The sequence below is a fragment of the Pituophis catenifer genome, unplaced genomic scaffold (genome assembly GCF_029215685.1).
Source record: "Pituophis catenifer annectens isolate HBS135680 unplaced genomic scaffold, rPitCat1.0.hap2 SCAF_9, whole genome shotgun sequence".
Taxonomy (NCBI): domain Eukaryota; kingdom Metazoa; phylum Chordata; class Lepidosauria; order Squamata; family Colubridae; genus Pituophis; species Pituophis catenifer.
In genome coordinates, this window is record NW_027256889.1 from 20382091 (window position 1) to 20408290 (window position 26200).

At 42.4% G+C, this 26200-nt stretch overlaps 1 protein-coding gene across 1 annotated transcript in view; it reads right to left on the minus strand.

Moving 5' to 3' along the window:
- The window catches only part of PSMB2 (proteasome 20S subunit beta 2), a 28847-nt gene extending 2977 nt beyond the window's left edge, over window positions 1–25870 (minus strand). The window contains exons 1-4 of the mRNA XM_070949584.1: window positions 25707–25870; window positions 24165–24287; window positions 23239–23309; window positions 1471–1633 (exon numbers count right to left, since the gene is read on the minus strand). Coding sequence (XP_070805685.1) covers window positions 1471–1633; window positions 23239–23309; window positions 24165–24287; window positions 25707–25797 — 448 coding nt within the window. The 5' untranslated portion in view covers window positions 25798–25870. The remainder of the gene's footprint in view (window positions 1–1470; window positions 1634–23238; window positions 23310–24164; window positions 24288–25706) is intronic.
- Window positions 25871–26200: the final 330 nt, after the last annotated feature.

Genomic DNA, 26200 nt, shown 5'->3' on the forward strand with positions numbered 1-26200 from the left:
CTGGTCCATCAAGGGTGTGTGTGTGTAGGTGTAGGAAGGAAAAGGCAGCCAAGAACATCTTAAAACAGCTTAAAAGAAAGGGCAAGCTTGGCATACTCATTGTCTTTTTTAATGCTTTCTACAGACTGAATTAGTTGGACGTACATCCCACTGAATTCTGCAGTACTGTTCTGTCCCCCTTCCTCACACAGGCAAACATAATACCAAGCATGCCTGCCAATATTTTATTAGGTAAACAGTTTAGAATTCCTGGCAGACCAAGGTTTTGGCAGCAAACTGCCGAATGCCTGCCAAGACCGTTTTCACTCCCATAAAGCAGAAGAGGACTTATCTTCAGTCCGTTCCAGGAGCATCAAATTATCCATGAGACAAGAGTTTAGTCAATGTTCAGTCCAAAATATATCCAAGCCGAATCTCAGAGATCATGATGTGCCTTTCAGGGTTTAACTTTGTCCGTCACAAAGCCTGAAGAGCAATCCCACCCACTTTTATTCCTGGTGGGGCGTGGCTCCGTGATTCAGCTCAATCTCTGGCCCTCCCATGCCTCTTCCATTGCTGCGCACGCTTCTCCCTCCGACGCTGCCTGGGATCAAGCCAGGATTCATTATCCTCGCTCCCTATCAATGGGTGCTCCGATATGCCTTCCTCCTGGCACATCCCAGGCTGTTCCTTCTGGCCTTCGGATGGAACCTGAGGCATTGCCAGAAAGGAGGGTCCTGGAGAGGGAGGCCTTGTCAGTTCCTCCCCATCACCTTCTGAGTCCTCCTCCTCTGTTAGGACAGGCTCGGGAGTCGGGGTCACAACAAGCACGTCAGTTAGTTTGAGCAAACTTTTCATACTGATTTCAACAGAAGAGCCAAGGGCAACCAACATAGCACACACTGGGTTGAAACCAGAGCCAGTTTGGTCTAGTGGTTAAGGCACCGGATTAGAAAGCAGGAGATTGTGAGTTCAAGTCCCACTTTAGCCATGAAAGCCAGATGGGAGACTTTGGGCCAGTACCTCTCTCTCATACCAATGCATCACTTAGGGATGTTGTTGTGTGGAAAATAAGAGGTGGAAGGTGTAATGTATATGTTTGCTGCCTTACTTATAACGTAATAATAAAGGCAGGATATAAACAAACCATTTCTGATTTTTTTAAAAAAATCTGCATTAAGAATCTGGAACCTACAAAAAAATTATTTGGGGAAATGGGGAGGATTTTATGTTACCAAAGTCTATAGAACGTTCTCTACAGATTTTGAGAAGCGTTATACTGTGTTAGATTTATTACTATTAAATTTATATGCCACCCATCTCACAGTCCAAGGCGACTCTGCTTCTAAATGTCCAGAAAAGTTGGTGAGCTCCATGTGCCTAACTTTTGATTGCTAACACCTGGCTTACACAATGCCAAACCGGCCTTCTACAAATCTCAATGGATACAAATTTGCTTTGTAAAGATGAAACCTACTGCTTCACACTCACCTGGTTTATAGTAGCGGTCAAGGATGCTGAGCGTGAGAAACGCCCCGTAGCCATGGGCTGCAAAGGGAACTTTCGTTAAAGAGGCCAGATAATCCATGTAGTAAAGGGCAGGACCATCGTGTTCATCGTGGCCAGCGAGGAGCAGGTTGACGTGATAAGGACTCTGCAACAAAACCAAGGGGAGGGATGTGTTATGTGTCAATAAACCATGTTGGCTTGAGATAATGTGTGATATAGCCCAAATTATCTGGGAAAGTTAACACTGAAAAAGAATGAATTGGATTAACACTAACATAGAGTTTGATTTGTGATTGTCATCCTTTAAAGCAGGGGTCCTCAAACTTGGCAGCTTTAAGACTTGTGGACTTCAACTCCCAGAATTCTCCAAGCCAGCTATGTTGGAGTTGAAGTCCATAAGTCTTAAAGCTGCCAAGTTTGAAGACCTCTAGCTAAAAAGGAGGTGGAAGAGAAGCTGCTTTGGGCGGCACTTGAATAACAATTGAGGGAAGGATAGAGAAGTCCTGCCCATGTGACCTCCGCGGAAAACATAGAGGCTACGCCGAGGAAGGAGAAGGGAGCTGATCTCGCGGGACGTTCCCATGATGTCACTATGCTATGCTGGCTGGAGAATTCTGGGAGTTGAAATCTACAAGTCTTAAAGCTGCAAAGTTTGAAGACCTCTGCTTTAAAGTATATTATCCCAACACCTTTAGAGACCACCAAGCTGTGAGGATGGGGTGCAGGGTGCACCCCAATGTTCAAGTTAAAAACTGACATTGCCAAAAATTGGCATTTGAATGTTAACCCTCCATAAAGTGGACTGGACAAAGTTGATATTGATTTATTTAATGCTAGATTAGTTGTCATATGTTTAGTACTTCAACCCTTCTGGGATGCTGGACATTACAGATCAGTAGAAATTATTGGTGTGTTTCCAGGAGTCCCATGTAAGGTTTTAAGATCATTGCTCCCGAAGGGAGAAAGTTGAATTGCTAGTTAATAAATGCAAACAGCCAATTTGGTGGTGTGGTTAAGGCACAGGCTAGGGGAGACCTGTGTTAGGCATAAAACCAGCTGACTCTCCTACAATGACATAACATCAACAACATTTCAAACCTCAGGCACCAAAAAGGAGTAGCAAGGTTTCCTCATTCAAACCTAAAACTCAGAAATGATTGGCAGCATGATTAGAGTAGACTCCATGGGCTACAGGTTTCTCACCTCCACCCAGGAGGATACGTTCCTTTTAAGATTACTATTAAACCATCAGACTCTGCCGATAAAAGAGATTATTTTCAGGAAAGAAATATGGGAAAAGGTTAGAAGGGTTTGGGACGGAAAGCTGCTCTTCAATCTTGGCATTAATTAGCCCGCGTTAACACTCCTTTATTTACACCTAAGCATCTTGCACATCTAGAAGCCGTCAACAGAAAGTTCTACTGTAATTGGCGAATCAAGTTCCGGACCACAAACATGGCTTCTAGATGCCAACTTTGAGCCGTGTCGGATGTCAAAGCATACATACATAAATGATGCACAAGCTAATTAGAGCCAGACAGCTGTGCAGCAACTTGATTGGGAAGGCTGGTTGGCTACAGGGGACTGCAGAAGGCGCTCCAAATTCTTTCTTTCTCATGCCTCTTTTCACTTTTCCCCTGGTTTGCAGGGAGAAGTAAAGACATGAGGAGCTTACACTTGAGGACAGACGCTGCCCCCAAATCACCTTCTGCTGTCGTTTGATGCCAATCATAAATTGAATTTACCCGTTGTCATGTTCCTAAGCTAGGTACATTTCCATAAGGTAGAGCTGCTACACACTAGCAGCACATCCCAGCACATTGCATAACAGATATATGCAATGTTAAGGTTATTGTTGTTGTGTTACCAACCAGCAGAGTGGATTGCACAGAGAAACGTTGCTGAGAGCAATGAATAAGAGATATGCAAACTGGTTTATCAAAAGCTTACTTTATAGTAGAAAAACAGTCTCATAGTCTTTAAACAAATTCCAAGTCTTTGCCAGTAAATCAGTCCAGTAGTTACAGAATCTTCTTACTCAACAAACAGTAGTTGGTTAGAATAACAAACTCACTCTGGTTCACAAACCACGATGGTTGCAGATCCATCAAACAATGATTAGAGATAACAACTCCTCTCAATGGTAGCTTATCATCACAGCTTCATCATCTCATTATCTTCATACACAATGGCAGCATAACATAGCAGCTTCCTCATCAACAGCAGATCATAGCAGCAACTGAACACGTTACAGAAGCTTTGCTTAAATATTCTCACAACCAGTAATTATGTGATTACAGCATGACTCAGCATTAAAGCCACATAATGCATATACAGATTAAAGTAACAGTACACTTATATTGCCTGGACAACTGTTAGGCTCAAACCATATCCTAACATGCAATAAGCCCCATACATTTGTTAAAAAATTCTCTTCTTCTGAACCTGTCAAGGCAGGGACTTCTACCGCTAAGGCATTTTTAAAGAAGTCACGGATTTCAACGTTTAATTGGGTTGAGGCAAGGGGGATGAGGGAGAGGTGCTCCCCGTATTTTACTCTCAACTTTGGGAAAGAAACTAAGATGTATCGTATTTTTCGGAATATAAGACGCACCTTCTTCCCCCCTAAAAGGGGGTGAAAATTTAGGTGCATCTTATACACCGAATGTAGCCCCTCCCACCCACTGGCCCCCACCCTTTGGCCTCTGCCTCGCAGCAGTTACCTCCTTGCAAGCAAACAGCAAGAAAAAATAGCTCATTTCAGCTTCAGCACAGCCTAATTAGCACAAGTTGATTGGATCGGCCTCCCAACTCTCAGCTGATTTGCTCTCAGCTGTTTTGTGAGGGGCTCTGCTGCTGGCTGCAAAGAGGTAAATTGCTGGAGCAGATTTTTTTTTTTCCTTGTGCTGCAACCAGGCAAATTACTCAGAGACAGAGGGAGATTTCTTTTTCTTCTTTTCCTCACCAAAAAAGGTAGGTGCGTCTTATACTCCGAAAAATACGGTAGGTTTGAAAGCAAACTGTTTAACATATTTTTTTTGGGGGGGGGATTGCATGTCTTTTGCTTTTGAAGGTTTCTTCACTTAATTGTTTTAGTGTTTTGTTTTCAACTACGTTTTCAGCAACTTTATCTACCCTTCTTGAGTGGAAAAGTGGGCTATCCAAAAATAAAAGGAAGCGATTACAAGAGCAACGTTTGTGACATTCCCTAGAGACAAACTGGGGACAAGGTACCAAGATCCCATTGTGTAGGCCTATGGTGTGGTAATTCCTTAGCAAGGGTGGCCATGCTGGCTGGGGAGATGTGGGATTTGGTAGTTGGAAGACACAAGGCTGGAGAAGGATGTCAGCTTTCCCTTTCAAAGCGTTATTTGGACTACAATGCAAAGCCCACCAAGAGGTAACTGAAGTGTTCTAAAGTAAGGAAGGATGCAAGTTAAACATTTTTGCCTAGAAAGGAAGAAAAGATAAATGAGCACAGATCAAGACAATATTTACTACTTGAGGAAAGGGTCATATCAATCTAGATTATTTAGTTATGGAAGCTCCCTGCTGTAACTGTTCCCCTGTATCCTTGGCATGAGCCTGATTTACTTGCTTCTGATGTAGGAGATGACCAGGCTAAGCTTAAGGGCGGGGTCAAATGCATCATCAGTTTAGAGCTGTGATGGCAAACCTATATCACGCACGCCAGAGGTAGCACGCAGAGCCCTCTCTGTGGGCATGCACGCCGTTGCCAGCTGCTCTTCTGGTTTCCGGCACCCATACGAAGACCAGCTGGCTGGTGCGCATGTGTGCACGTGTTCCGGTTTGGGCACTCGGTGCCGAAAAGGTTCACCATCTCTGGTTTAGAGTCTTTACACCCCTGTAAGAGACTATTAAGGATATTCTTGGCTCATAACCGATGTTGTGGGTAACTGAGCAAAGTACCCTTTGAGTAAACGCATGAAAAGCGACTGGGAGTGGTTGTGAACAATCACAGTTAACATACAAACATACTGAGTTGTTGTAGTCTTTTACTTTTAGAAAAAAGTAAAGCAAATTCCAAAAACAATCCAAGTCATACACAGATAAGACTAGAGTTAAAAGATCAATCCAGGGATATTTCAAGTACAAAGTCTTCTTACCAGTTGTAGTCATACACAATAAAACAGTTCTTCTTGAGTTTCAAAACAGGAACAAGTTCAATATCAAAACATTCAATAAGTAGTAGAAAGCAACATGTAGCTATGATCAAACAGTGATCATGCAGAGAGATCAGGTAGAGTTACAGCAAATAAGCAGGTAAAATGGTGTAGTATCCACACAAGCCATGATCCTGACTTCCCTTAAGTACACTGGCTACAGAGCTTAGCCAATCAGGATACAAGATGATGCAATACAGTCTTAAAGCAATATAATACCTTTCTGACTGCGAACATACATTGTTGGTTTATATATTGCCTGAACAACTAGTTAGACAAATAACCATTTCCTAACAGAGATCTACGTCCAGCCACCCCTTTAACGTCCATTGACTCCTATCTGATGCCAGTTTGCCTTGACCATTAGTACAGGGGTCCCTAACCCCCAGTCTGTGGACCGGCACTGGTCCATGGTATGCCAGCAACTGGGCTGCGCAAACAAGTGAAGCCCCATCCGCGGTATATAGACAGCAGGCAAAACCAGACCTCCTCCAGTTCCCGGAAAAAACCTTTCTCCATGGAACTGGTTCCTGGTGCCCAAAAAATTAGGGGCCACTTCGTTAGTAGTTCAGATTCTTGTGGATAGCATGAAATAAACTTGTAGTACTTTTCAATTCTATCCTGGTTCCTGACTTCTGGCACCTGACAGATCTGGTCTGCCTTCGCTGACAAGGTGGGTACATGTTGACTTGCTGGGAAAAAATATAGCTGGTCCTCAGGGTGTTGTAGCCGAGTAACAACTGAAACTTCAATTAAATATTGCTACCTGCCTGTAAACTGTGAACCCTAGCAACAAACATAAAAGATCCACTTTAGATTTTATAATTACAAGTTATAATTACAGCGATTGATATTTTTTTAAAGGGCAGTTAGGAAAGTTTCAACTTGTGGGCGGGCAGGTTAGAAGGGAAGATTCAGGCAGAGTATTTAGAAATAACGTCAGTACAATGCAGAAAAAAATGGGGGAAGGGACTGCAGTCTCTACCCCATTATTCTGGTTTAAAATAACAACAGTGATTAGAAAGAGCGTGACATCCTTCAACATTTACAACTGGAAGGAACAGCGGTGACAACCACACCGCCAACACACGCAGCAAAATTGGTGACAAATGATTTGGGGGAAGGGGGGAAAGAGACTGGCATCTGACATCTGGCGGAAGTCAAAGTCGCAAGCGAGAGGAAGAAAAGGGAATAGGGGTGCGAGGAAGGCATCCCACCAAGCGTGGACAATCAGCAAGGAGCTGATAACCTGCCTTTGGATCCAGGCCAGGCTGAGCCACCTATAATTAAATGCTTTGTAAGAAGCTACATTTGACTGGGGAGTGGTAATGCCCGCGTTGAGAAAGAGAGGGAATGGCACCCTGCTATTCTTTTTTTTTTTTTTTTATTGAAAAAGTTTTCAAATACAAATTTTTCCCCTTTTTTTTCCTTCCCCCCCTCCTCCCTAACCCCCCCTCGCCACCCATCCCCCCCGTGACTTCTTCACACCAAAAACCTAATTCATAACAGATTACATAATGTTTTACCATCGCCTTACTCTCTCCTCTATATACTGACCCTTACTTACTAAAAATATTATTAATATTATTACTTTCCCCTTTTACCATACATTTCAAAAAAAAAAAGCAGTCTGCTATAACATTGTATGATAACTCCTAGTTTAACATAATATTATTATAACTCCCAATTTAGCAATAATCTACCCTTTTTGTCCTCCCCAAAACTTATATCTATGTATTGTTACAACATTTCAAAGCAACCTTCCACTTTAAGACTGTATAATAAATCCTACTTTAACATTTATTCTTTGTGTATATTAATATAACATTTCAAAGCAGCCTTCCACATAAGTCCTAATTTAACTATTCAACTCTGTCCATTTCCTCCACTACCCTAAATATATCACTTAAACATCCCTTTTCTTAAGCTAATCCATCAGTGGACTAACATATTTCCACCCACTTTCCTACAAAATTACCATACACAACAATTCTTAATATCTTCAATCCACTGCCCACTCTGCTAATATATATGCTATTCTTGATGCAACCTCAACAGTCACCTTTGCATTCTCAGAGATCAATAGGAAGACAAGGACCAAAGAAAATGCAGAACTCCTAATTTGTATTTGGAAAGAAACTGCATTTCCAAACAGATGCAGACCCCCCCTCGGTTTCCAGGGACTCAAATGATTCAAAACCAGCAAGAACCAACTTAAATCCAAACTCTCTGGATTTGTGAGGACACGTTAATTGCCCCATGTGGGGCTTTGGGACAAGCATAGCATGTAAAAGCATCCTCTGGCTGACGAGATGCCCAGAGATTATCTATGGGTTTGTTTGTTTGTTTATTTATTTATTTTTAATTTGATTTATATGCCGCCCTTCTCCGGAGACTCAGGGCGGTTTACAATGTGCTCAGCAATAGCCTTCATCTTTTTTGTATATTTATACAAAGTCAGCTTATTGCCCCCACAAACTGGGTCCTCAATTTACCTACCTTAGAAAGGATGGAAGGCTGAGTCAACCTTGAGCCTTGGCGAGATTCGAACCTGCAGTAATTGCAGGCAGCTGGTCTTAATAACCAGCTTAATAACAGGGTGCCTTAGACCACTGTACTACCAAGGCTCTTTATTTATTTATTTATTTATTTTATTTCTATACCGCCCTTCTCCCGAAGGACTCAGGGAGGTGTACAGCTTGATTAAAAGCACAAAGACAGACAAAATTTAAAAATAATTAAAATTATTAAATGATAGGCCTAATTATAAAACCCCAAATTTTAAATCCCATATTTAAAACCAATTAAAATCTTTACATTGATAGCCCAGCCTGGCGGAACAACAAGGTTTTGTTGAGGGCACAGCGAAATACACGGAGATCAGAGATTTTATGAATTTCTGGGGGCAGTTCATTCCAAATTTGGGTTTGGGGCAACAGGGGTCTTTCTCTGCTTCAGTCCCTTGGTTACAGGTGTCCATAGGTACTCAGTCTCTGTATCATCGATAAATGTAGGATTCTTGAATATCTTCTCAATACAGGAGCCAGCCAGAATGAATGTGTTGTGAAGTGTAGATTCACATCCATATGCATGCACAAAAACATTGCTCACACAAGCACATCCTAAGGCTAGCAAAAACCTCAAGTGTGGCCTCACAGCTCTTCAAAAAGTAGGCACTGAGTTCTAAGCCCAGACACAGGGAAAACACTTGTATTATACTGTAATATATTAACTGCATATAATTAATTTTATCATAAAGATAAATATATTTAATATCATTTTGCTTTCAGCCACATTTTTTTCTATTTCCTGGTCTTGCCTACTTCTTTTAGCTCCTGGGACATACCGTGTTTTTTGCACTATAAGACGCTCTAGCCCATAAGATGCACTTAGCTTTTGGAGAGGAAAACAAGAAAATGGTTTTGTTTCAGCCACAAAAATTTTGCATGGATTTATCTAAACCTTTTAAGACTTATCTTTGGTTGCCACTTGTAACATGCTATTTATACAGAATAACAGAGCTTGGAGATCTTCTAGTCCAAACTCCTGCTCAGGCAGGAAACCCTATATCATTTCAGCCAAAAGCTCTTGAAGCTATGGAAGAAATTTCCCGTAGGTGAGGCTGTACCCACAATGGATTTTTTCTCCTGGGACCCGGGTCTATTCTGTTGCTGCCGCCTACTGCCGCCGCTCATCGCCACTGCCTATCGGTGGTTGGATCAGCCTCCTGGAATACTGCCGATCAGCTGTTCCAGGCGGGGATCACCACCACTTGTTGCCACCGCTGACGTGGTGAACAGCAGTGGTGGCAACAGGCGGCAGTGTTCCATGTCTCCTGGAACAGCGATCAGTGGTATTCTGGGAGGCAGTGGTGGCAAATGGCAGCGGTAGCAACAGGCAGCAGTGACAGGACATTTGCCACCGTTGCCTGTCGCTATACCAACCTGCTCCCCCCCCCCGCTGCAGCCCGGTCTGTGATGCAATATTTCCTCCATAAGATGCACAGACATTTCCACCTACTTTTTGGGGGGTGGGTGGGAGAGAGTGAGTCTTATAGTGCAAAAAATACAGTAATTGCAAAACCAAGCACGACCCTTGACTCTAAGCCCTCTAAAGTTTGTGTAATGGGGTGTGGGGATGACCTTGAGGGACCAGGGGAAGAGATGCTGCCAAGTGAACTATCAGACAAGGGGAAGTAGAGCCCACAATTATTCAACAGGCCAAAAAACCCCCAAAACCCTAGGAAGGTGCCATCTTAATGGATCAGGCTGTTAAGGAGATGGCGGGAGATTTGTATTTTCAGACTTGCAAGATTCTTTTAAGCAGCCTTGCAAATAGAATTGGTTCATCTGGTCACGTTTCCGGTCTGGTTTACTTGGAAAGACTGACAATTTGCTTGATATTTGCAACATTCCAGATTGTGGGAAAGTTACCATTTGTCATGTGAGAATCTAAAAGAAACACGATTCATGAATTGGCAAACAACCCAGAAAGAGCAAGCCTGCTTAAATCCATACAGCATAAGTTCCCAAGTAGAAAACAGCTATTGAAAAATGACTTAAGGACTGAGAAAAGGAAAGAATAGCATTAAGCGCAGAGGGGAGTATCTTATTGGTCTTAAAAATCTTAATAAGGACCACTTAGTATTATATCATTATATACATTATATTATATCTAGGGACACAGTGGCTCAGTGGCTAAGACGTTGAGCTTGTCGATCAGAAGGTCGGCAGTTCAGTGGTTTGAATCCCTACCGCTGCATAATGGGGTGAGTTCCCGTTACTTGTCCCAGCTTCTGCCAACCTAGCAGTTCGAAAGCACGTAAAAAATGCAAGTAGAAAAATAGGGACCCCCTTGGTGGGAAGGTAACAGCGCTCCGTGCACCTTCGGCATTTGGTCATGCCGGCCACATGACCATGGAGACGTCTTCGGACAGCGCTGGCTCTTCGGCTTAGAAACCGCCCCCTAGAGTCAGGAACGACTAGCACGCATGTGCAGGGGAACCTTTACCTTATATTATATATACAATATCTAGTTGGGAGGAAATGGTAATTTGTGGAAAAGAGAAAATCCAAGAACATTAAGACAGAATGTACAGAAAAGCCAATGAGATTCAGCCCAATGTAATCTGATGCACAATGAATGAAGGGGGAAAGTGTTGACTTTATCTATACTGATGGCTTCATCTTTATTTTCTTTATCTATATTCTATCAACTTTATATTCACTGATGGCTTCAAATCATCCAATCAAGCATCCTCCAGATTATAAAAGCTCACTGTTCTTTTTCTTTTCTGCATATAATAATCTTGTAAACTAGTAACTGCTGTAAAGAAAATTGGAAGCTACTTCTTTATATTTTCCTTTTTTTCCCTTATTTTCTATAGTGTTGGCTTTGTTGTTGTTTTTTCCTTTTTTTTCTTTCTTCTAAATATTACTTTATGTTTAGTTTTTATATTTAAAGTTTAATAAAGTTACACTAAAGTAAGAATTACTAGTCAGCCTGGGCATTCACAAGGCACACCTAAGAATACTGCCCAACGTATCTGGAGAACATTAGGCCAGATGAAGTGGATCTGAATAGGGAGCATCCCACCAGGAAAATTATCTTGAAGATATTGCAAGAGCTTAAAGGCAAGTTTCGGGGGGGGGGGGGGAAGGGGAGGGAAGGATCTGTTGTAACTGAAAGGTCAATTTTTTTGCCTGAGAAGACTGCTCCTTTTCCCTCCATATCTCTCAAAAACATTACTTTTCTTCTTTGCCATTTTAATAACACAGCTCTTTAAAATTAAGAATTTGAGGAAAGAGCCATCAAACTCTTGAAGCTCCTCTGGATTATAAAGCAAGCTAAAATGTGGGGTTTTGTGAAACAAATGGGAGCACCCAACGTATTTTGAGGGAAGCTGTAACATGAAACAGATTGCCCTATCAAACTTATGCATCTTATAAAAAGGACCAGCAATGTGCTTTGACATTTTAGCTCAAAAACTGTCAGGCTCAATTAGAACCCAATCCATTTCAGAGGCCACAAAGAGCTCCCCCAGAAATGCCCAAGTAGGGCATGAGAGCATTGGTCTAAGCCATGAGTCTCCCGTTGATTATTAACCAAGATAGCAGACCCAACTATCTTCAGAGGGCTCTAAAAGCCTCCCAGAACTTGTCTGGGCTCCAACTCCCATCAATCAAAACCAATATGGCTGAAGTCTAGGGAGAATGGGAACTGTAGTATCTGATAGCTCCACTCCTGTTTTAACCTTTAAAGTCTTTCAAATAGTTAGCTGTTCTCATGGAAGTATTATGAAGAAAACCTACCACCAACCAAATTTTCTGGGCAATTCCAAATCAGGACTGCACGTAGCCACTGAGTGGCATTTTGTGGCCAATACACACATGCAAATATAAACAGATGCCTTTCTCTCTACCCAGGCCAGCAAATGTGTAATATTATTTACTTCTGGAATTAATTACTGTTGGTTTACTAGATATAACCTAGTATTTAACATGGACAATAGAAAATTACCAATATTTAGCATGGGCAATATAGAATTACAAACCACAAAATAAAATACTATAAATAAGAAACATTTGCTTGCACATGGAAAAGGCAAATGTTCACAGTGTGTAAAATGCTGGTATGAATTCACAGAGAAGAAAATTAAAGGCAGCAAGAGATCAATCAAGCTGGGGCAGGGGATGCCAAATTGGAAAAGTTGCCATTTTCATATCTGGGAAATAAATTGATGCGGGTGAAATCTCAATGTCCCGGTTCCAAGAATACGACTCCTCTAATTCTCCTCATTTTATAACAAACGTGGAAAGTCATTGGGGGTGGGGGGGAACCATTTGGGGCATTTCCCAGTCATTCACATGAAAAGATTTGCAAAGGAACTTTCCATTTGCTTATTCCAAGTTTATGAAGAGAGAATCTGCTGAAAAGGAAAGCTTACCTGGTCCTACAAAGCTATTAGGCATAGCAAACAACTTGAAAATTGTGAGAGCTTTTAGGTCCCTCTCATGCTCCCCCCCCCTTTACATATATACACCCATATAGGTACACATTCACCAACCCCTGTAGGATGAAATAGGATGGGAGTTATTGATAAGAAAAAGGTGCATGCAGGTGTAATGTTAAACTAATTACCAACAAATCTATGAAACCACATGTGGATTCGCAAATCAATTTGGCTCTAGGATATCTATTTCCTAAGACTGCATGTTACATTTTTAATTCTAGATCTCACAGCTTTACCCTGACGTGAGATTTCATCGGGGCACGCAAAAACATAGCACTGTCCTTCTGACATCTCAACCTTCAGAGCAAATGAAAGGATTCCCTTTTAATGCACCTTGCAATTAGAATCACTTGACAGGGAAGGGTCTGAGCAGTAAATTACTGGGCATATCCCATATTCCCATAATCTGGGAATTACCAGCCCCAATTCTATCATGAAGTCCCTTCCCTGCATTGATATGTTCTCAGCTTTTGTGCAATTTCATATTCAGACTTTATCTATGCAAGGAGGCCTTGACCTATGAAGCTGGAATTTCCTTAGTATATCATGACGGTTGTAAGTCGAGGCACTTGTCTGACCAGCCTGATTTTATGACAATTTTTATGGCAGTCGTTAAGCAAACTCATTGTCTGGAATGGGCACTTTTTGTTGGAAACTGGATGCAAATACTAGTTTCCAGCAAAAAAAACCTCCCCAAAACTTTATAAATCGCAGTCACATGACCAGGGGATGCTGCAAAGGGCTACAAAGGTGGGCTGGTTGCAAAGTACCCAAAACGTGATCATGTGACTAGGAGGGGGCAGCTTTTGAAACTTCAAATTCGGGTTCAGCTAAGCCAGGGGTCAGCAACCTGTGGCTCCAGAGCCGCATGCGGCTCTTTGGGCCCTCTGCTGTGGCTCCCTGTCAGGTGATCCCACCATTGACTGGCCCCGCCCCTCGCCCTCCCCTCCCAGTCACTCCTCGCTTGGCCTGAGAAGGTAAGGGTGATGGCGGGGGATGGAGAAGCGGCCAAGGCAGAGACAGAGAGATACAGTGAGAGGGAGAGAGAGAGAGAGAGAGAGAGAGAGAGACAGACAGAGAGAGAGACAGAGAGAGATACAGAGGGGGGGGGGAGAGGGAATAGAGAGATAAGTCAAAAGAATTTTGTGGTTCCCGTTGTCTTTTAACAACTGGTTCTCTGCCCTAATGACCGGCTGGGTAGGTGTGGCTAGGGGGTGTCATATGACTGATGAGTGACATCAAGTTGGCCACGCCCACCCAGGTTTTGTGGCTCCCAGTGTTTTCTTTTCTGTGGGAAACGGGTCCAAGTGGCTCTTTGAGTATTTAAGGTTGCAGACCACTGACCTAGTGAGTTGCCATTATCCCCCCACCCCCACAAACCAATTTTTTTTTAAAAAAAATTGGAATCATTAGAAAATAAACTGAAAATAACATTGCCCATAACAGGACTTTATATTTATATAAAACCCACAGCTAGATTACACCCACGTCAAGCAATTGCAGGCTTTCCTAAAATATATTGTAGAGATTGGAAGATCAAAAAAAAAAAAAAAAAAAACATCAGGATTCTTCCAATGCTGTCAAGTGCCAATCAGGATTTGCCTTTTATTCAGAATGCAAAGCAGGGCAATGCTAAAAGAGGACGGCCTCTCCCTCCCTCCCTCCCTGCTGCACCAACGTGGCAAGACTGTGGTGTCAAAGTGCACCGTTTGCTGGAGGGCCCTGCCATCTGCAAGGGCGCCACATTTCATCTCCGGTAAACAAACACATCTGCTTCTGCCAGTGTCCTCCCTGCTGCGTAGCCCATCTGGAGCAGGTAAGCTAGAAGGCAAACTCAGCCGTGGAAGGAGGGGAGGGGAAGGGAAGGGGAGAGCGAGAGGCAGGATCAGGCCTCCAGGGACCTGGCATGCAGAGGAAGGGGACACGGTCTCGCCATGTCACATCCTGCTAACCCGGCTTTGCCAAGCGGCGTTGTTAAATTGCCTTCGTTAGTGAAGATGCTCCAAGCCCAGTGTCACCTGGCCCATCTGCTCCAAAGGTCACGTGAACCTGCAAGGCCTTGGAAACAGGCAGCTGGGAGAACATTTGGGAAAAGACCAGTAATTGTATGCAGACACGTCCTTGCAGCGGGGGGGGGGGAGGGTGAAAGGGGAGCAGTGGAGATCTTCCTTACAGCCTAGGAGAAGGAGAAGGGGAAGGGGAAGGGGAAGGGGAAGGGGAAGGGGAAGGAGAAGGGGAAGGAGAAGGAGTGTAGGAGCCTGTAGTCTGCTATGTGTAGGACTGTTTCCTTATATGTCAGTAAGAGCTGAAAGAGGCAGAATCACATATTCTGGAGAGGAAGGAGGACAGACAACAGCATTGGAATAACTTGGAGGTGAAGGAGTTAAAAGAGACAGTTCAGCAATTCCAAATTTTTCCACTGCATATCTACATAAATGCCATACCTGCAAAATCTCTACCTTAGCTCTTGGTTCAGTATGTAAAACTTTCCCAATCAGATAATCTTAAAGACCCCTTTTCAGGATACCATAAACACTTATTTGCAATCTCCTGGACCAGCCTTAAGAGACTGCATTGTGGCACATCAATGTGATTTTTCTTAAGTAAATAGCTTAATTCTTCCGCATGCTTTCTTTGTTCCTCAGAAAGCGAGGAGCCCATTACTTACAGAAACCTTTAGAAGGTTGGAGAAGCCACGAGGGCTGACGGTGCACCAGTCCTTGCCGGACGGAGTAAGGGTCCCTGTTCCTCAGGCGCCACTTGTAGTGACCATACACACACAAAGGTTGAGGATGTAGGTGGGGGGTTAAAGGAAACTACACATAGCAGACTACAGGCTCCTGAGAAGGAGAAGGAGAAGGAGAAGGAGAAGGAGAAGGAGAAGGAGAAGGAGAAGGAGAAGGGGGTCGTTTGTAGGATATTCCTTCCTTGATCCTCCTTTTCTTAAGACCTAAGGAGGAGGAGAAAGATAACCTGCGGAATATATAACAGCAGGAAAAAATTGGCCAGGTTGCAGGGTGGATAAAAATCAATGATTTTTAAAAAAATAAAATAAAAAAATCCGATTTTTTTTATTTAAATCGGATTTTTTTTTATTTAAATCGGATTTTTTTGATTTAAATCAGACTTTTTTTATTTTTATTGAATTTATTTTAATAAAAAACTTTTGGGATAAAAATCAATCGTAAGATAGTTTTCTATTTAAGATACATAAATAATTTAGTTTATTCAGCATGAAATGGAGCTTAGTTATGTAGCATGAGGCTGTCTATTCTGCAACACTGGGACTATCGGTGAGTCAACAGCGGGTCAAAGGAGTAGCAGAGATGACAGTTGCTCTTTAAAAATTATGATTTAAATCTAGTTGATTTAAATCAAGCCTTTTTACTAGTGATTTAAATCATGATTTAAATCAACTCGATTTAAATCAGATCCACCCTGCCAGGTTGGGGTTCGTTTGAAAATCGAGAGACCAAGTCAAATGACAAGCCGGTTTCCCAAAATGAAAGTATTATTCTGCAGAAAAATTAGAATTCAACAGAAACACAGAAACAAACAAACAAACAAACAAAAAACTATTAGGAAACCTGAACTCAAGGACATAATTGATATTTAGAAATTAAACTGTTTTTTGGCCTTAATCACAGGAAGGACAGGGATTGCTAACAATCCAATTTGCAAATTAGATTTTAAGAAAGATATGGTTATCAAGGCAGAAGTTAGTATGAGCTGAGTGATGGCTGAATTGTAAAATTGCACTCATCGCACAGTCCAGATCAATTCAGCAGCAAATGACCTTCACACTTGCATGTGTCTACCTCCTCCCCTCATATGCTCCAGTTCTCCCCCCTGAGTTATGAAAATGGCAGTTCGGTTCAAATAAAAGTTCCAACCCTAATATGAGGGTGGCAAACCATGGTTTGGTCAGGCCAGGGAGTGACCGTAGGAAACAGTGCAGAGCACCAGATTGGGCCAAGGTAGTGGGCTTGAAAACAATGTCTATGTTCAAGGAGATGCTGGAGCAGGGATGGCTAACCTTTTTGCCGTCGCGTGCCAAAAGCGGGTGGAGAGGGGGGGTGCGCGCGTGTGTCCACACCCATAATTCAATGCGCCCCGCCCCCTGCACATGCACGCGTGACCCCTCTGCACTCCCCCCGCTTTTGGCATGTGATGGCATGGGGGGCCCGGTAGGCCTGTTTTTTTGCCCTCCCCAGGCTCCAGAGGCTTTCTAGAAGCCTGAGAAGGGTGAAAACAGCCTTCCCCACACACGCCCGGAGGCCCTCCGGAGGCCGGAAACAGCCCGTTTCCCGACTTCCAGTGGGCCTGGATAGCCCGAAAATCAGCTGGCCAGCACGAGCATGCGCACTGGAATTGAGCTAGGGCAATGCTCGCGTGCCCATAGATATGGCTCCACGTGCCACCTGTGGCACATGTGCCATAGGTTCGCCATCACGGTGCTAGACAGTCACTGCCTTAGATGTCTTAATTGGGATTCCAATATTGAGCAATGGGCCTAAACTGCCCTTCTGAATCTATGATTCTATAAATCTGACTTCTGCAAGGCTGGACAGGAAGTGGTCCTCAGTCAGGAATAAAAGACTGGCCAGCTTGCCATGCCATCCCAGGTGGCAAACCCTCTTCCTTCTCTGCCTTTGAGCCTCATGGAAAAGCTGATCACAATTAAAGAACATTAGATAACTGGTGATCAATCAACATCTCAACCCTAACAATTTCAACAGAATGAAAGAGAAATAGCAATAGCAATTAAGACTTATATACCACTTCACAGTGCTTTGCAGCCCTCTCTAAAGGGTTTACAAAGTCAGCCTATTGCCCACAACATTCTGGGTCCTCATTTTATCAACCTTGGAAGGCTGAGTCAACCTTGAGCTGGGGAGAACTGAACTGCCGAACTCCTGGCAGTTGGCAGTCAGCAGAAGTAGCCTGCAGTACTGCATTCTAACCACTGCGCCACCATGGCTCTATCTAACACAATTGAGGGTCAAGAAATATACAAGAAAATCAACAGATTAAAACATAGTTGTTGTTTTTTAAAGGAGGCAGTTTCTTGTAAAAAGACTAAGAAAACTATTCTGACACCCAGATTGTATATATATACAAAGACCATCTTTTAACAATATTTATTATATTGCCATATTTATTTGAAGCTTCATGTTCAGGTTTTACATCAAACAATACTGCTCTACTTTATTGTATTAGCTTGTCTTTGGAAAGAAATTAACCAGAATCTGCTGGTTTGCTTGAGAACTGCAGGCCTTATTTCAGCTTTTTATGGTTTAATTTCTTTCTTTTATTTGAGGTTATTAGTGTGTAGTTAGGGGTGGTGGATGGGGATTATGTTTTGCTTTGGAAGTGCTGGATTTGAAAAGAAGCCTTATAACAGCAAAAGCAGGATGGCATAATGAAGCACTTGACAAAAATATTTGTCTATTCATATATCTATGCATGCATGCAATCTATATGGCCACCCAACTCAAACTACGTTGTTCTGGGAGGTGCACAAACCAAGCCAACCATAAATAATGAATCAAAATGACTCATGAAAACATACTAAGCAATAAAGCAGAGCTTGGCATTTGCTTTACAGGCCATCCCAAATGTCTCATGCTTTGCCTTCAATTCCACGCAGATAAAAATTAAGAGGCACAATATTTTCAAAGATAAAATTGGAAATACAGTAAGTTAAATCAATCAATCAATGTCCCATGCTTTGCCTTCAATTCCACGCAGATAAAAATTAAGAGGCACAATATTTTCAAAGATAAAATTGGAAATACAGTAAGTTAAATCAATCAATCAATGTGCCAGGCGAGCCTGGGCTATGAGGGGGATGAACATAAATGCCAATGGAGCAACAATAACATGCACAGATGTGCAGGTGAAAAAGACAGATGTTAGGACAGCTTGAGAAATGGAAAAAAAAAAAAGATGGCATCACAAATGAAAAAAAATAATCTCATAATGTACTGATTGTGCAAGAATAGGCAACATTTTGATGGCTAGATGCCATACATTGGTTTCTTGGGAAGGCAAGGATTACTGTGGGCAAGGCAAAGGTTCTAATTTACAAGCCAGGTGTGCTCCCTGGAACAATGATGGTCTACACCGTGTTTCCCCAAAAATAAGATCCTGTCTTATATTTTTTTGAACCCCGAAATAAGCGCTTGGCCTCATTTTTGGGGAGGTCTTATTATTTTGGGGCGCGTGGAGCAAGACGGGGCTCCTCTTGCCGTCTTACCTGATTTCCAGCTCTGTCTCCCTAACCAGAGGAAATGGCAGGGACCAGCTGCACATGCATTTAAATATTTTCGGGGCTTATTTTCAGGGAGGGGCTTATTTTGGGGGGGGATATTTTTAGCGCATGTGCTCAAAATTGGGCTTATTATCAGGGGATGTCTTATTTTAGGGGAAACAGGAGTATATAACTAAATTAATTCTATCTTGAAAGTGCAAAGAACAAAATTCGGAGTGAGTTGCCAATGAAAAGACCATTTACAAGCATGTGTCTTTTTTCACTCTATTTCCAGGTTCTGCTGCTTCCAAACTGCCATGTCCTGCGCATGGAACATCTCAATGCTTCCAACCCCTGATGCTTTTTACCCCCTTGGAATGATGAACCCTTTTATAGGTGGGATCGTTTCAAGCTGAAACACATTCTGGCACATCAGAGTGCTACGCTGGCTAAAACAAAGGATACCTTTTTCACAGCAATAAGGCCAATGAAGTTGGAAGCTCCCAAGGAAGGCATGAGAGCGACAGTGGCCTTTGAGGGTTACCAATATGAAGCATCTACTGTTATACTATTGCAATGCAGGATCTGTGTCGTTCATTTTACTGCAGGGATTGCTTTGAATCTGATGAAGGTAACGTATGGATGCATAGGGACCTGATCTGCAACTAAGCAATGGCCAGGGAGATTTTGCAACTCCTTCCAAACTAAAAACTCACAAGAGCCTGAACAAGAGCACAAACAGTGGACACAGCTGGATTGAGACTACTGATCTAGCTGATTTCCTCCACAAATGGATGACTGGCGATTATTGGAATTGACACCCGGTAGATCTAGTGCACAGACTGGTTTACCCTGATCGAGTCTTGAGTTTTCACCTGTAAGATGACAAAAGTTTAACCTGGGCCCTACTGCCTGCCTCAGAATTATCCTCTCCATGGAGCCATGGGCCCTCCCTCCTGTTAAAAAAAAAAAAAAAACATTTCTAAACATGAGGCTAATCATAGGCAATTTCCATTTTTTATTTGGTTTTTTTCCTGCCCTGCAGCATTTAGGCATGAGTACGCACATGCTTGTATTTATTTTTCTTAAAAGGGGGCATAGTACACCAACCATATCAGAAGCAGCTGGGAGAAAAATGCTGGATCGAGGAACTTAGGGGAAGGAGGAAAGTGGACATAAATGCTTTCTTTGTCTTTCTACAGCCCCGGCTCAGAACAGGTGTTTTGTAGTGGCTGCAAGCTCAGGATGGTTTGAATCATGTCCCCACCATACACTGTCCAGGAAGTTTAGAAAGCCACATTCTGACTCTCAGTCTACAGTAAGAAGACTGTTCTTTCCTACTTTACGGATGTGTTAGCCTTGCAAGATTAAGTCATCTTTCAGATGGATGTTGCAGCAAATAAACCAGGTTTTTTTTTTTAATTTGATTTATATGCCGCCCTTCTCCGGAGACTCAGGGCGGCTTACAATGCGTTAAGCAATAGCCTTCATACTTTTGTATATTTATACAAAGTCAGCTTATTGCCCCCACAACTGGGTCCTCAATTTACCTACCTTAGAAAGGATGGAAGGCTGAGTCAACCTTGAGCCTGGTAAGATTCGAACCTGCAGTAATTGCAGGCAGCTGTGTTAATAACAGGGTGCTTTAAACCACTGTACTACCAAGGCTGTTTGAGCTTAAGATCTTTCAGCACCTTCCATATATAATGGAGGAGACTCAGTACTTTTTTCATAGAAAGTGTTTTTCTAACGTGGCAACTTTCAGATATGTGAAATTTTAAGGCCCAGAATTCTTACACTCCTGGGAGTTCTGGGAGTTGAAGACCACACTTCTTAAAGTTGCCAAGACTGAGTAACACTGGTTTAGAACAATCCACGGTATCTAAGTATTCAGAGCATCATTCCAATTGTGACAACTATGCCGTGGGATCCTCCAATACTCGCTGTTTGAGGAAGTTGCGTAACATTCTCAGAGACTCTTCCCATCCTGCTTACAATCTTTTTGGACTGTTGCCTTCTGGCAGAAGATACAGAACAATTAAAACTCGGACCACACTTTTTCTGAATAGTTTTTATCCCAGAGCTATAATTGCACTCAACAATGAACTAAAGGGCCATCATCAGTGAGCTGTTGGACAGCATTACTTGGTCTGCTGTGTGGATGTTTGGGTGGTTTAGGGGTGGGGAATTTGTGGTGGGTGGGTGGGTGGGGGTGTTTGGGGATTGTTATCTGTGTTGGACCTGGTCTTTGGGTGTTAAACAGTATGGGTATACTGTGTATACACGTACAATGACAATAAAGTTGTTATTATTATTATTACAATGGCTGCATTTTAGCCCCATGCTAATCAAAGAGCCCAATCAAAGCCCTCATTTGCTTTTAGAACTTTATTACAGAGTTCTTGGGCCAGAACCTGATCTCCACACTTTTGGCTTAACATCCCTACAATTAGCACATCGGAATAAAGGAGGCAAAAACCAAATTCCAGACTTATACACTTTTGTTCAGCTTCTTTAAGTATACAGAAGCCTCGGACTTTACTTTTCATTATGGTTTCTTAAAAACTATTTATTTACACAAATTATCTCTTATGATTCTAGGAGACTCACAACAATCCATTAAAAAAAAGTACTTCTCCCCAGATAGCAAACTAAGCAGCCTCCCTGCTCAACCCCCAAACTATTCCAACGCTCAAGGGGAGAGTCAGACCTTCACAGTTGCCCAGAAAGCTAAAAATCACTCAGATTTCAGGTGGGAAGCCATTTGTGATACATTGGATTATAAACAGCAATCTGATTTGAAATAGGCCATCAGTTCATTACCTCTGTCCTGTATACACAAACTTCTCTCAGGTGGTGCCTTCTGGAACTGTTGTTGTTTTATATCTAACATACCTTCTGTTACCATTCAAGCCTTCCCACAATCTCTCACAGATGACCTTAGCCATGATTGTTATTTGTTGTCAATTGCCACCTTTAACTGCAACATCCTCAAGATCCTACTGAAGCAGGAAGTCCTTCAAAACTGACACATACTGTGTTTCTCCAAAAAGACAACCCATCTTGAAAAGAAGCCTAGTGTTTTTGAGCGCATGCGATCAAATTAAGCCCCACCCACAAAATTAGCCCTAATTAAGACCCCGCCCACTTCGGGGTGCAGAGGGTGGGGCGAGGCACACAGGTAAAAAATAAACTAGGGTGGGGATGGGGGTGGTGGAGCTGCCCTACTTACCAGGCCTCGCACACCCTGACACCTGCCTCGCCTTCTTCTGTGGCTGCTCAACGCCACTCACACACATCGCCCCGGCCTCCGTTTTGCCTTCAGATGCGTGCCAGAAGATAACAGAGCTTTGGATCGATGCTGTTAGTGGCGACAAGCGGCCGCAGAAGTGGGCCTGCAGCAGACTCCTGCTGGGCGAGGCTGTCGGTGTCACCGCCACGAAGTGAGTCAATAATTAGAACCCTCCAAAAAGAAGGCCTAGCTGTTTTTTCATGGGTCAAAAGAAAATAAGACCCGGCCTTCTTTTTGGAAAAACACGGTAGCTATTACAAAGAATCATAAAATAATAAAAGACTAAAACCAGTTTTAAGTACCCAGGTTGTTGAATTATGGAAACTGAAACTCAAATGTATTGGGGAGGGACCAGGTTGTAGACAGTTCCCTTCAAGCAGTGACAGAATTGAAAGAAATGAACAGTTGGATCTTAAGTTACAGGAGGAACCCTCCTCCTTGGCGGCCATCTGTATTTTCAATAAGCCTCATAGTAAGATCAGCAACAATGTAGGGCTGGGTATGGAAGAAGTGAAAAAAGGGACAAATCCTCCAACTAAAGTGAATCTCTAAATAGATAGGGCAGTTGACTTCTTACCCAGCATGCTCCCCTTACTCCTTTCTATACTTGAAATTATTTTCAGATTAACTTTTTATCTTGAAGGACAGAGAGCATGGATCATGAACCTGCCTCCCAGTAATAACCAGCATTAAATGGCCATCTTAGAATTTTCCTCTTTTGATGTTTGTCATTATTCTATAATTTTAAAAGTTTTAATCCTAATTTAATTTTATTTTTACTGTTAATTTTTATACATTTTATTTATTGGCTACATTATGTTGTACGCCATCCACAGCCTCTTTCTGAAGGAGATGGGCAATTTAGGAATATGAAATATAAATAAATAATCTTATCAGAAAATGATGAAATTGATACATCTGCAAGTTCCATTACATTCTCTTACCATAAGGCTTGGGGAAAACGCATGATATATCCAAACAAACAGCCAATAAAAGCTGACTGACTTACCCTGCTCCGCAAGTAATCAGCCAGATTTCGGCGTGTGAAGTTGGCAGCTGCAGTTGGAGACAACTCATATCCTATTGTTAAGACAATAACACAATCATGTCTTAGGGCTACCTGGAAATTCACTCTAGACTCATTGGAAGGAACTGTTTCAACTAAATTTTATAATGCAAAGTAAGTATTAAAATAGGAAAGCTTCAACTTCAATTTATGAACAAGTGGTTGCACAGAAAGATGACTTAATAATTTTGTACCATAAACCTCTGAAGTCTTATTAATAAATAGTCTTGCAATATCTAAATATATGTATAAAAATGCTTGTACTCAAATTCTACGCTCACAAAAACTGTGTGTAGACAGGGGGGCAAAGCTAGAAATCTATAGAAGTAGTTACATAAAGTCAGAGAAAATTCTTATCAAACACATATGGAGTAATTATAGTCAATCAAATATGTCAACTGCTTTTTAGAACTTCTAAAATGTATCACTCATATGATACACAAAGAAATTAAGGTGGATTTTAAAAATCCATGTATGTTATGTGGGATAGTTGACGCTATTATCCTCACATTCATTTTCTGAAATCAGATTGGTTGTATTTACTTCAAATGTAAGGGGCATTTACTGAAAGCCCTCTTCACTTAATACACTCCTGTAAATCTGAATATGCAAATTGGACCTAAGAAACTTCAGGACAACAGCACCAGTACAAGAAACTCACAGTACTTTTAGCTGTCAGGCTGAATATCGTTCACCACAGGTGGAAAAACAAACATGTCTAGTAACTGAGATAAGGACATAAATAGATGAATGGAGAGAGAGTCCTACCCATTCCAGTACTTGAAAACATCAACACCTAAATCAGTTGTAATATGGAGCCCTCGTTTCTTATTGGCTACTTTTCATAGAGACTCAGCTGCATCACTCACCATTCCTCATCTTATATAGCTGGACATTTTTCTGGATGTATTCTGCAAATTGTACAGTATCGCCAGCTTCCCCAACACACAGTAGCAAGATTTTCTCACTCATCTTGAACATCTTGTCATGATCTTTAACATTACGGAGGAAGAAAAGAAGAACAGGCACGGGTGTCAGAAGAAAGATTAATCAGATACAGGAAGTCCTTGAGTTACGACCACAATTGAACCCAAAATTTCCACTGTAAGACAGTTGTTCAGTGAGTTGTGCCCCATTTTACAACCTTTCTTGCCACAGTTAAGTGTATCACTACAGTTGTTAAGTTAGTAACACAGTTGTTAAGTGAATCTATCTTCCTTATTGACTTTGCTTGTCAGGTCACAAAAGATGATCACATGACACAGGACATTGCAATCGTCATAAATACACGCCAGTTGCCAAGCGCCCAAATTTTCATTACATGACCATGCGAATACTGCAATGTTTATAAGCGTGAAAAAAACAGTCACTTTTTAAAGTGCTGTTATAACTTTGAACAGTCACTAAGTGACTGGCTTTAAATCAATGACGTCAATAAATCAAGTATGAAGTTTTCAAACTGAGAAACAAAAAGGGAGGGAGAATATTGACTCTTTCAATTAATTCCACAGCATTGAATTTTCCATTATCTGAAATACAAATGTATAAATAAGCGCAACATATGACCGATGAGCCAAAAAGTCACCAAGTTGTTTAGAATCTTCTTCACTAATAACAATTGATATTTAAGCTTTTGTAACGTAAAAATATTTAAATTTTAAAAAGTCAAAGGTGCAGGTGACGGATCTGTTGACAATTTTGCAATATGCTTAATGCATTAAATGTTCAAGGGAGCTAACAAAAATGTTTAAAAATGCAATTGGAAACATAAAATCACAGAATATTTTAAAAAATCTAATTGTATGGATAGGCATGCATATGTTAAGTCCAGTCACTTGCAAACCTAATGGCTTTATTTGCACAACATTCAAAGCTCGGTCATTTTTCTTTTAAAATCTTAATATAGTGTGCTTTTGCACCCTGCAAACTGCATGGATACTTTATAAATGTATCGGGCAAATCCAGAACACAATTTAGTAACCAAGTTTAGTATATGGGGTGGACCTACGTATACATTTTCACTCAAGAGCATAGTATGCTCCACTATGTTAATATTCCTCTGTAAGGCGCACAGATTGTCCTACGTATTTCAGAAATACGATAATAATACAATAACGGGGAACCCAGGGCCCTTGGAGGTCATCCAGTCCAACCCCCTGCTCCCGCAGGAGACCTGTCCTAGGGATTCGAACTGCCGACCTTTCTGATCGACAAGCTCAGCCACTGAGCCACCTAGTTCAGGCATAGTCTGGCATAGACGGCCGCGAGGGGAACGTAGAGGAGGTCTCAACTCGGCCTCCGCAGCACCCTGACGTGCCTTCGCCCCGAGACCACACGAGGGTCATCCAAACGGTCCCCAGGCCCCCCCACCCACCCACGCCGCCCGCCGTAAGTAAAACCCGGAGACTGACCGCGCTTCATGTGAACGATACTGGAAGCTGCGATGGTATCGGCGGCCACCAGCACGAAGTCGGGCCCTTGGATGCCGATGAGGTACTCCATGACTGCCCGAGCAACCGAAACCGAATTGGGAGCACAGTCAGTGACACAGCGAGAAGCCGGGGCGCCGCGGCGCGGAGAAGTGACGTCACGGGAAACGTCCCGCGAGATCAGCTCCCTTCTCCTACCTAGGCGTAGCCTCTATGGTTCCCGCGGAGGTCACGTGGGCAGGCCCTCTCTATCCTCCCTCAATTGTTATTCAAGCGCCGCCTAGAGCGGCTTCTCTTCCTCCTCCCTTTTAGCCAGAGGTCTTCAAACTTGGCGGCTTTAAGACTGGTGGACTTCAACTCCCAGAATTCTCCAGCCAGCTATGCTATGCTATGCTATGCTATGCTATGCTATGCTATGCTATGCTGGCTGGAGAATTCTGGGAGTTGAAGTCCACCAGTCTTAAAGCCTCCAATGG